Source organism: Pleurodeles waltl, chromosome 5 (assembly GCF_031143425.1).
Source record: "Pleurodeles waltl isolate 20211129_DDA chromosome 5, aPleWal1.hap1.20221129, whole genome shotgun sequence".
Lineage (NCBI taxonomy): Eukaryota > Metazoa > Chordata > Amphibia > Caudata > Salamandridae > Pleurodeles > Pleurodeles waltl.
The window spans coordinates 431,692,608-431,705,060 of NC_090444.1; the positions used below are offsets into that span (position 1 = coordinate 431,692,608).

The 12,453-nt window shown below is 40.0% G+C and overlaps 1 protein-coding gene across 3 annotated transcripts in view; it reads left to right on the top strand.

Annotated features, from left to right (window-relative positions):
* COMMD1 (copper metabolism domain containing 1) overlaps positions 1-11,869 on the top strand; it is a 588,972-nt gene extending 577,103 nt beyond the window's left edge. For all 3 annotated transcript variants that reach the window (XM_069234203.1, XM_069234202.1, XM_069234205.1), the window contains one exon: positions 11,568-11,869. Coding sequence is in view for 2 of the 3 variants with exons in the window: in XM_069234202.1 (XP_069090303.1) it covers positions 11,568-11,675 (108 nt within the window). In the remaining variant the exon portion in view is untranslated. The remainder of the gene's footprint in view (positions 1-11,567) is intronic.
* Positions 11,870-12,453: the final 584 nt, after the last annotated feature.

Below are 12,453 nucleotides of genomic sequence, written 5' to 3' on the forward strand. Positions count from 1 at the left end.
ACCATGTATTACCTAAAGAAACAAGGCGGGGCATATTCATCTCAACTGTTCCTTCTAGCCCAAACAATATGGAAATGGGCAATTCACATTCACATTCATCTACTAGCAGAATACATCCCAGGAATACACAATCAGCTAGCGCATCTCCTTAGCAGAACACACAAACAGATACATGAATGGAAGATTCACTCTCAGGTACTTCATCAGTACTTTCAAATGTGGGGGACACCAGAAATAGACCTATTCACAACATGCGAAAACTCAAAATGCCAAAACTTTGCATCCAGACACCCACACCCTCTGTCCAAGGGCAATGGTCTGTGGGTCAGCTGGTCAGGGATATTTGCTCACGCTTTTCCATGTCTCCCCTTCTTCCATTTCTTGTCAGTAGACTTTGTCAGACCTCTCTCACCATGATACTCATAGCCCCCATGTGGGCATGACAACATTGGTACTCAACACTCCTAGACCTGTCAGTTGTACCTGACTACAAACTTCCAAACAGACTGGATTTGCTAACACAAAACAAAGGACAAATCAGACATCCAAATCCCAGTGCTCTCAACGTAGCGATTTGGCTCCTGCAGTCATAGAATTTGGAGACTTGCAACTTCAATTAGAATGCATGGAAGTTCTCAAACAAGCATGCAAGCCTACAGCTAGACAATGCTATACTAACAATGGAAATGGAAACAATTTGTTTATTACTGTCAATCTAAAAATACTGACCCATTTACAACATCAATACAAGATATTGTATGCAACCTACTTCATTTACAGAAGTCAAATTTAGCTTTTTCATCTATTAAAATTCATCTTACTGCTATATCAGCATATTTGTAGACTAGGAACCTTTTTTCCAAGTACACAAACATAAAGTTGTACTTAGAACTAATCCAACATTTCTGCCAAAGGTTGTATCACCTTTTCACATAAACCAAACAGTGGAATTGCCTGTCTTCTTCTCACAGCCAGATTCAACCGCAGAAGGAGCCCTTCACACTCTTGATCTTAAAAGAGCTCTAATGTATTATGTGGATAGAACAAAATAATTTAGAAAAATTAAACAGCTTTTTGTTGCCTTCCAACAACCACATCAGGATAAACCTATCTCTAAACAAGGATTAGCTAGATGGATTGTTAAATGTATTCAAACACATTACATTAAGATAAAACAACAACTTTTAATCACACCTAAAGCTCGTTCCACTAGGAAAAAAGATGCCTTTGTGGCATTTTTAGAAAACATACCAATGGCAGACATATGCAAAGCTGCCACATAGTCTACACCACTCATATTTACAAAGCATTACTGTGTAGATGTATTTTCAAAGCAACAGGACAGTGTTGGTCAAGCTGTCTTAAGAACATTATTTCAAACAACTCCAACTCCTACAGGCTGGCCACCACATTTTTGGGGAGAGCAACTGCTTTGTAGCCTATGCATAGCATGTGTATCTGCAGCTACACATGCCATTGAACGGAAAATGTCACTTACATTTGTTCGTGGCATGTAGTGCTGCAGATTCACATGCACCCTCCCTCCTCCCCGGAAGCCTGTAGCTGTTGCAGTTTTTCTTATTTGTACATATGTATATACATTTACATTTGCATGGACATCTAGTTTTACTTACTATTTTTATCCAACATTTATATTCTTACACTCTATCACGCCTTTCTATACCCTTTTGCGGGAAAACAATCTAACAATGGAGTCGATGCCCATGCGCAGTATGACCAAGAGGAGGAGTCACTAGATCCTGTGACTCCGAAAAGACTTCTTTGAAGAAAAACAACTTGTAACACTCCGAGCCTAACACTAGATGGCAGAAGCAATGCATAGCATGTGAATCTACAGCACTACATGCCATGAACAGATGTACACTGGGTAAGTGACATATATATATATATATATATATATATATATATATATATATATATATATATATATATATATATATATATGTGTATAAAAAGTTTAACTGTAATTTGTGCCCTAAAGTAACTACAACTCATGTCCTCGCCATGAAAAGTGTATATAACAATGATATATTTAAGATGATGTTTTGATGTTATGAATGAGACCATCAAGCATCTCATCAAGTGTTGTAATATGGGAGGTAATCAGCAATGCATGGCGAGGGAGCTAGTATAGTTACTTGGGATAAGTATAACTGGTGAATTGCAGTGGTTTTGTCTGTTTAAAATGGTACGTTTTAACTGACATTTTCACGTAACACTGGCATCGCTTTAACTTTTGTTTTTTTCAGTGAGTTTTTTTTTATATAAAATAACTTATAATTACAGTTCCTAACTATTTAAATTTCACCTTCAGTTTTTTTTCTATAAATTTCTATGTTTTAAAAAAAAAAACAATTTTTTATTTAACATAAATTCAGATGTCCATCGCCATGCAGAGCTTGGGGTTGGGCATCTAACCACCACAACTGACTATGCCATTTAACAATATAAACTGTGCCATTGTAAGTAAGTCGGATAACTATTGGCTTTGTAAATTGCACAATATAAAAGTGGCTGGGCCAATTGGCTTCATCATGAGGGTCAGCACATCAACATATATAAAACTAACCTATTTGCTTTGTCAACAAGTCACTAGTAACTCTAAACAATTGTATAGTTCATAAATTCATTAATTTGCACATTGCAATGTTTAATTTTAGTGTTTGCCTCAAAAGATTTTAGTAAAGCATTACAAAAACATTAAACATTACAAATTTGTCTTTTTTTAAACATTTGTGGCCACAAAGGTGAGCCATAGAACCAACGACAAGGGGTTGCTGCACTCCAGCTGAAGAGCATACCACTCCATCTTGGAGTGCTTTAAAAACAAGCACTGGCAAACCATATAGGTCTGGCGTTGGCTGCCAGCCTTGTATTCGTGTTTTGTTATGTTTTTTTCAAAACATTATTGTTTGGGAATATGGTGGACCCCCATCAATGTAAAAAAAATAAAAAATGTAGTACAGGCACAAAGGTTTTTTGTTCTTTAAACCGCACATTACCATAATACTTCCTGGCATTGAAGGGAACTGCTTAAACAGTCAATTAGTCTGGCATTCGTTTTAAGGAGAGAAGGAAAGAAAAGGAAATTAAAAAAGAAAAAGAAGAAAGAAAGGAAGACAGAAAGAAAAGTGAAAAAGAGACGGCAAGAAAGAAATGGCCAGTTATAGGGCAAGAAAGAAAGGTAACAAGAACGAAAGAGGGCAGGAAAATAAAGGAAGGCAAAAGAAACAATGAACGAGTAGAAGAGGAAAAAGAATGAACTAGAAAAGGGAAAGAGAAGGAAGGAAAGAGGAGAAGAAAGAAAGCAGGAAAGAGAAAAAGCAAGAGAAAAGAGACAGAAGGAGAGAAGGAAAGAAGGAGCACACGTTTGAAAGAATGTAAGAATGAAAAGGCTAAAGAAAAGGAATTAAGAAAGAGCAAGAGAGGAAAAAGAAGAAAAGAGAAAGATCAAATGAAGGAAAGAGAAAGAAAAAGAAAGGAGAGAATGAAAAAGTAAAACAAATATATAATATACAAAGCATGCAGAGCGTTCAAAGGGGCTTAATTTGTGAAATAGCAGCAGCCAGAAAAGTAGAACACTCCAAAAGGAATTTATAACAGCATTGGCAGTAGATGGGATCTGATAAAGCTGGAATGTGTGTCAGAAGTGTCCTGCTGTCACATCAGGCTCTACACATAGAGGCAACACTAAAGTAATTATAAAGTGAAAGCAAAAACATTGCTCCTGAAGGGAACTAGCTTGTATGCCGATGTACTCCTTGTGAGAGAGTAAACTGCAGTCACTCAAAGTGAAGTTAACCAGTTGTTTAAAGAGGCCAACCCACCGCCCCTTGCTATATGATGCAGTGGGTGGAACAAAATGTGAATTGCACAGCATTAGACTAGTGGATGAAAAAGGTGGCTGAAAGCCCTTATATTTAAGTACAGTATACATATTTTAGAAAAGGTCTTGGCTAATGCCACACCAAACAAATGTGTGTTTTTTTAATGTTTGTGGGGGAATGCCGCACAACCTACAGCCCTTCTCAACATTAAGTAAATGGTTGGAGGTGCCCCTAACCCAAGTCCCCGCAGCACCTGCCAGCTTCCCAGCTGGCACTCATTGTGGTGCTTGCAGGAGCAAGTCATTGCAGTTTTTCCATGGGAGCCCACCTTATTTTTTTTTATTTTTTTTTTTTAGTTGAGGGCTGCAGAGAGAGCCCCAGGCCCCCACGCTCCTTGCCAGCACTCCGGCCACAACCAGCATCTGTTGTGGTGCCAGTGTAGGCCAGCTCTGTTGTTTTGCTCCCACCTGGGCATGCAGCAGCTTTGTTTAATGCTCCTGCTTGGCAGGAGCAAAGTTGTGTTCCTTGCCCAGGCGCGCACAGGCAGGGAATAAAGTTTATATTCCCTGCCTGTACTCCCCAGTGCAGGGAAAATAGCAGTGTCCACATGACACCCTGTCCAAAACAATTATAAGTGCCTACCACACCTGAATCCTGGCCCATATTTAAAAAGTGTGGGGCCCTGAGTTTTTTGCTCATCAGTTCTTTGTATGTACTGCACTGATTGAAAACAAAAATACCTTTTTGGCTCAAGAAGGAACCCTCCTCAGGATTCCAGCCTGGGGGGGGGGGTAAGGGCAGAGTATCATTATCTGCCTCTCAATATGTATTTTAATAAGCTTTTTGTAGGACAAGGACAAGAGTCCCCAAGTCCTAAAATTGTTGCCGCCACATCTTAGTTGATATGGTGGCAGCTAATTGGATCATATCTTTTGATCTATTAGATCCACAGATCCTCTGTGATAGTGTGAAATTTACAAATATTTATAACCTTTATTTCTCAAAAACTACATAACGAATTTACGCCAAATTAGAAAAAGCACACATTCAGGACCAAGATCTGGCTTTTTGGCAGATTTGGGGTAAATCTGCTCAGCTGTTTTGGCTGTAGCTAAGTCTAATTTTCCAATGGAAAATTGCATTGGGAGAGTGTGTTTTGGGACCACCATTTTTTCTCTGCCCTGCTTGATGGATCACCCTGAAAGTTTCCTGGAAGGAGCTGTGGTTGATGAGACCTTATGTTGTTTTTAAACTTTCCTGAAGATTAGTCAAACGCTCCTAAAATTATTAGCAAACCAAAAAATCCATTCCCTATTGAAACATGGTCCTAATTATAACCCAGTGGGGACTGCCCTTGCCATGCACTGCTAACTGCTGCAAATATTACATCACTAACGATATGTTCTGTGACATCATTGATAATATCACTGCAACATCTGAAATGACTTCATTCATGACAACACTGTGCATGGCGAGGGTGGGTGTTATAGTTACTTTAGGGCATGAGTTATAGTTACTTGATATAACTATAGCTGGTGAATTTGAGTGATATTGTTGTTTAAAACATTTTCTTTTAACTGAAATTTTCATTTAACTATAACATCTCCTTAACAAATATACATATATATATATAGATCTATATATATATATATATCTCAAAATAAGACTCTTTCAGGGTTAGAATGACGCATAAATTATGCAAAACACGAGAGAGAACTCTGGATAGTTCTCAAATTTAGGTGGCGAGCAGCTCCAGTAAAGAGCACTCTACAACACCAACGACACTTTAGATTTGCTCACCTCAAATGTCTGTTTATATAGCAAAATTCTTAAGCATAGGATCGGCACAGTGCTATCCATGCTGAGCTAGATTGGGACAAAGTCTTTTGCCATTTGTACAGCAAAATCTTTAAGCATAGGATTGACACAGTGTCATTATTGCCGAGCTGTAAAATTATAAAAGCCATTTACCACTCCAGGCACAGTATTACAACTTTGGACTGGTCAAATACCATCCAAGCCAACCTGGAATGAGTAAACCAACCCCTGACACTTGTTTCGCTCTCATTAGAGAGAGAACCCTGGGTAGTTCCCAAATTTAGGTGGAGAGCAGCTTAAAAACTTTGCTTAGATAAACAGACATTTGAGGTGAGCAAATCTATAGTGTCGCTGGTGTTGTAGAGTGCTCTTTACTGGAGCTGCTTTCCACCTAAACCCCTCTGATGAGCTCTAATGAGAGCGAAACACGTGTCAGGGGTTGCTGCTCTCCACCTAAATTTGAGAACTACCCAGAGTTCTCTCTCGTGTTTTGCATAATTTATGCATCACTCTAACCCTGAAAGGGTCTTGTTTTGACTTATACTGGGTGCTCCCTTGTGTCTGACAAAGCTAAACCCCTCTGATGAGCTCTAATGAGAGCGGAACACGTTTCAGGAGTTGATTTACTCATTCCAGGTTGGCTTGGATGGTATTTGACCAGTCCAAAGCTGTAATACTGTGCCCTGGAGTGGTAACTGGCTTTTGTCATTTTACAGCTCTGCAAGGATGACACTGTGTCAATCCTGTGCTTAAAAAGTTTGCTGTACAAATGGCAAAAGCATTTGTCCCTATCTAGCTCGGCGTGGATAGCACTGTGCTGATCCTATGCTTAAAAACTTTGCTAGATAAACAAACATTTGTGGTGAGCAAATCTAGAGTGTTGCTGGTGTTGTCGAGTGCTCTTTACTAGAGCTGCTCTCCACCTAAATTTGGGAACTACCCAGACTTCTCTCTTGTTTTTTTTATTCATATATATATTATAAACAAAAGCGTCCTCTCAGTGAAAGTGCACTCCCACCAGGTTAATTTAGGAAACTCAAAACTCAGCAACTCACAGGGAATTCCTTTCAGTATTTTCAAAATTCAGGCCTATATCGATAAAACATCTCTGGACACGTGTTTCTGAGTTTCGAGTTTCCTAAATTAACCTGGTGGGAGTGCGCTTTCACTGAGAGGACGCTTTTGTTTATAATAAATCACCGGCTGGTCCAGCCGGGAAAGCAGCACCACTGTGTTCTGAGCAGGTCGGTGTGACTAAAATGGATTGTCACACTTCGAGCAGCAGGTTGGAATATATGCAGCTAATTTGAAAATTCACTTTGAATTCGCCTACTAAGGATTTGTACTCTTTTCATGATTCTGTCTGGCTCCAGCAACCCACTTAGGGTGCAACTATAAATGCGCAGGACTACCGTAACCAGCATGCACTTGGGCTGGTACTTGAATATATTAATCAGGTGCCTGCAATTGAATTTGCTGAATGAGCCAGGTATGTGGTCTTTAAACGGAATGAGAGTCTGGAACACATCCAGCAATGGCTGCACCTACGAGGGTGATATATTTTTTAGTTTTTCTCTGCTGATGAGGGGATTAACCCTGAAACACGTGTCCAGAGATGTTTTATCGATATAGGCCTGAATTTTGAAAATACTGAAAGGAATTCCCTGTGAGTTGCTGAGTTTCGAGTTTCCTAAATTAACCTGGTGGGAGTGCGCTTTCACTGAGAGGATGCTTTTGTTTATAATAAATCACCGGCTGGTCCAGCCGGGAAAGCAGCACCACTGTGTTCTGAGCAGGTCGATGTGACTAAAATGGATTGTCACACTTCGAGCAGCAGGTTGGAATATATGCATCTAATTTGAAAATTCACTTTGAATTCGCCTACTAAGGATTTGTACTCTTTTCATGATTCTGTCTGGCTCCAGCAACCCACTTAGGGTGCAACTATAAATGCGCAGGACTACCGTAACCAGCATGCACTTGGGCTGGTACTTGAATATATTAATCAGGTGCCTGCAATTGAATTTGCTGAATGAGCCAGGTATGTGGTCTTTAAACGGAATGAGAGTCTGGAACACATCCAGCAATGGCTGCACCTACGAGGGTGAAATATTTTTTAGTTTTTCTCTGCTGATGAGGGGATTAACCCTGAAACTCGTGTCCAGAGATGTTTTATCGATATAGGCCTGAATTTTGAAAATACTGAAAGGAATTCCCTGTGAGTTGCTGAGTTTCGAGTTTCCTAAATTAACCTGGTGGGAGTGCGCTTTCACGGAGAGGACGCTTTTGTTTATAATAAATCACCGGCTGGTCCAGCCGGGAAAGCAGCACCACTGTGTTCTGAGCAGGTCGGTGTGACTAAAATGGATTGTCACACTTCGAGCAGCAGGTTGGAATATATGCAGCTAATTTGAAAATTCACTTTGAATTTGCCTACTAAGGATTTGTACTCTTTTCATGATTCTGTCTGGCTCCAGCAACCCACTTAGGGTGCAACTATAAATGCGCAGGACTACCGTAACCAGCATGCACTTGGGCTGGTACTTGAATATATTAATCAGGTGCCTGCAATTGAATTTGCTGAATGAGCCAGGTATGTGGTCTTTAAACGGAATGAGAGTCTGGAACACATCCAGCAATGGCTGCACCTACGAGGGTGATATATTTTTTAGTTTTTCTCTGCTGATGAGGGGATTAACCCTGAAACACGTGTCCAGAGATGTTTTATCGATATAGGCCTGAATTTTGAAAATACTGAAAGGAATTCCCTGTGAGTTGCTGAGTTTCGAGTTTCCTAAATTAGCCTGGTGGGAGTGCGCTTTCACTGAGAGGACGCTTTTGTTTATAATATATATATATATATATATATCCACCACTCAGTTTCCTTACAGCCAGCTGAACCACCAAAATTTTGTTCAGCCGCATCAATTCGGCTTAATTAAAAAAAATGTGTATATATATATATATATATATATATAGAGAGAGAGAGAGAGAGATAAATCACTAGACCCACCTGGTAATGAACTGCAGTTAACTCTTCAAATGCAGAGCTGATTCACCTCTATTCAATAGCAATATATATACCTACAGTGGCTAGGACAGAGCAGTCCAGTCCCACTACTGGTGACATGTTTTCTTTCTGCTGCAGTTTCTAATTTAATTTTTCTTTGTAAAGATATGTTTGCAGTATTTACTTTTTGTCTAATTCATTCACGTTCCATGCAGAGAACTAACTCCTCAGTACTCCAGTCTTTAGGCTCACTTGAAGAATGAGGCTCAGTGCGTCCCCATTCATATGTAGTGTGCATATATGTTATGTGTATTATAGATTTTGAAGATGCTGATTGTACTAACATGGTTCCTGGAAAGAAGGAAATCACTTTATAGCCCCTGCCCTGGCATCTGTAATTGCATGTTTCCGTTATGGTTAACCACGGATGGTTATGGCCACAGTGGGTATTTTGCGTTCACCATGGGTGTCCCCGACCTGTGTTATTATTGCAGTTGATAGGATAGCCAAGACTCCCATTGTATTCTAGACTGTGCAGTGGTACCAAAGTCAAGCATTCAAAGCTTACTCTAGGAGTGGTCTGGAGCTCAGATACATTATGAAACAGTAATCATATAAAATAAACCCATATTAACCGAAGTATGGAGCTTACACCGTAAGGCTCTGTATTGGGGTAACCTTAAGAATGTATGGTCAGTATTCTTCTGTGGGCAGAGATGGCTATGGTTCATCAGAATTCTGATTCCTTTGAAGATTTGGTTTGGTTTTCTACAGGTTTTGATTTCCACACAATTTTCCGGTGTAGGAAAGGGGTTCACATTGTGTCTAATAGGGCATTAATGTGACTGCCCTTTGTCCTAGCTTGTGCTCCGGTTGAAGGTCAAGAAAGTAGTCCATTAGTCTGAACTGATTCTGTGATTTTAATACCAAAACCTGAGACTTACTTGGGAGCAAGAGGAGCTGAACTATGATGATATACCTGCGCCTCCAGGATCCATTGCTTAGTAACAGCTGCTCCAACAGACACTGTTCAGGGGATTAGACGAGACTCCAAACTGGCCACCTACTGCTGAAGGTGCCAAGATGGCCGCAGCAGTTGGGCAAGCAAATGCATTTTAATCAGATATAATTGCTGATACAGTCCTGAAGTTTGAGATAGAAAATGTTAGAATATGACACATCTGGGATAATCTAAAAGAAGGCATTAAGCCAAATTAAGTTTTGAAAGGGATTCTTTTAGGTTCGAATGGATAAAATACTTAACAGTTTTTCATGTAGGTGGTTAGTGAGCAATACAGGAGTTTTTCCTGAGGGGCAGGTCCTCTCTTGCCTGTAAGGCATTGTCAAAGATAGTGAGAGAAAAACCTGTTGCATTGGCATCCCTGCCCTTGGTCAAAATCACAAATACTTCTGAGACATGCAAGTAATGCATTCCACTTGGCAGTGACATAGAGTTTTGACTTTCCAGAGTAGAGCTGTGGTAAGTAGATCCCACAGATATTCAACAACCCCACAAGGAAACACGGTTGTGAAATGCACCATCCTGCAAGGGTTGTCCTTATCTGCACAACACATGGGTGGGACTGATCTGCTCGTGGAGGCAGACTGGTTGGTCCCTATTGCAAAATCATGGAGCCTGGCAGACGTCTCTTAGTGAGGATCTCTATCAGCCAAACTGTGCAGCTGACCCTTGCGGGAAAGGATCAGGAGGGCCCCCACAATGACTTGGGTCAAGGCACTTCCTGAGAGAATGGGTCCGCTGCCACTGGGGTCTTGTGGTGTGGAGGTGTAGAGGGCACACTGAGGACACGCCCATACTGAAGAAAGTATGCTCATAACCCCAAACCCATGTGTGAGGACTAGGTGTGCCACATTTAATGTTGTGCCCATGTAAGTGGGTACCAGTTGCAGGGACATAGCTCTTGCATTCAGTGCCTGTTGTCACTGAGTGCTCCTTTCGAATTAGGCAGTTAACTTCATGAATCGTAACGGTGCATATATATTTTATTTTTTATTTTTTTATTAGTGTGCATTATACATCATGTTCAGTACATTTGTAGAACTATTTTTAATAGATGTTCGGTTGTGTACACTAGTAATGTGGATGTGAAATTTCAATTACCTTTCTAAATGACTGAAGTTTATTGATTAGGAATTTTAGGCAAAGTCGCAATGTAATGTTATCTGAGTTACTAAGCCTACACTACTCTCCCTTTAGAAGATCTAATGGTGCAAGTTTAACTTAATAATTTTGTATTTCACAGAAATCAGTGTTACCAAATTACATAGAGTCAATAAACTTACATTGTGTACTTACAAAAGGGATATACATTTACACTGAAAACGTACATGGAACACTACGTACGTTCATTTACACTTATATTGAGCCTGCCCACTTAAACTGAGTTCATACATGTATACTGAGTCAATTTACTTATACTGAATTCATACACCTACACTGTGTATTTGCACTAGGAACATACATTTACTCTGAGGAGAACTTAACACTGCGTCCATTCATTCACACTTATACTGAGTCCTTACCTTTACATTGATTCCTTACACTTACACTTATACCTTACACTGAGACTGAGTCTATCCACTTACAGAGTCGATGCACTTACTCTGAGTCCATTACTTACACTGAGTCCATACACTTGCACTGAGTCCATACACTTGCACTGAGCCCATACACTTGCACTGAGCCCATACACTTATTTGGTGTAGTTTCTAGTCCACTCATGTACAACCTTTTGCTTGGACTTAAGTGTCACTGTTAGATACAGTTTTATCAGTCCCAGTCAAAAACACGTTGTATTGAAAAAAATACATTATACACACTCTTTATTATTTAAAGACTAATACCTTTCTTCTATTCTCCTTTTTTGTAGGAATCTGATTTTCTGTGTTTGGAGTTTGACGAGGCCACAGTCGGCCTGATGCTGAAGAAGCTATCCGACGTGGAGGAGAGCATAAGTGCTCTGACTCTCAGCAGCTGATCTTCTGCCTGCAATGAATGAACTCTTAAACTGCCAGCAGACAACAACATGTTTGTCGCTTAATACAAGAAACATTCTGTGCTAGCTTTGCCTCAGTATATGCTCTTCATCACCTGTTCTTCTTCGAATGATGAGTGGCACCTCACAGTAAAAAGGTGTAACCTTGTACTAAAAATAAAAACAAACATCTCCCAGGTGATGTGGTGCAAGTCATTGTTTAAAAGGCTTTGACCCCGGAAAACAATTACACGGAGAAAAATCCACCGTAATAACAACACCACAATTACCAGGCTATTGTATAGGACCAAACCGCAACTAAAGCAAGCAAGTTGCGACACATTGTAGACAGCCGGAGCAGGATCACATATTGTGGTGGTAGGTGATGCTGAGGCACAGAACCTCACGGGGAAAGGTTCTAAAGAGTAGCGCTGTCAGACAAGGAGTCATCAGCACTCCTACCATGACAAGCTTTGTGCGTTTCATTTATTCATTTTCTTTATACTTACATTTTTTATATATCTGTTCAGCCAGGAACAATAACATCTACTAAACGCAATCATATTGCTAAATAATTAAATTGTTAAAATGTTACCATTCCCTTTACAGAGACACAAAGACACTAACTGCCAAGCGCACATATATTTAGGTTAGATCATCTTGGGTTCTGCAAAAAACATAAATCCAAGATTTGCAGATGTTGCGAAGAATGTATCCTGGGTTTTCAGGTAAGTAAAAGGGTTTTTATTTCAGATTAATTCACATCCCAAACGGAGCCCAC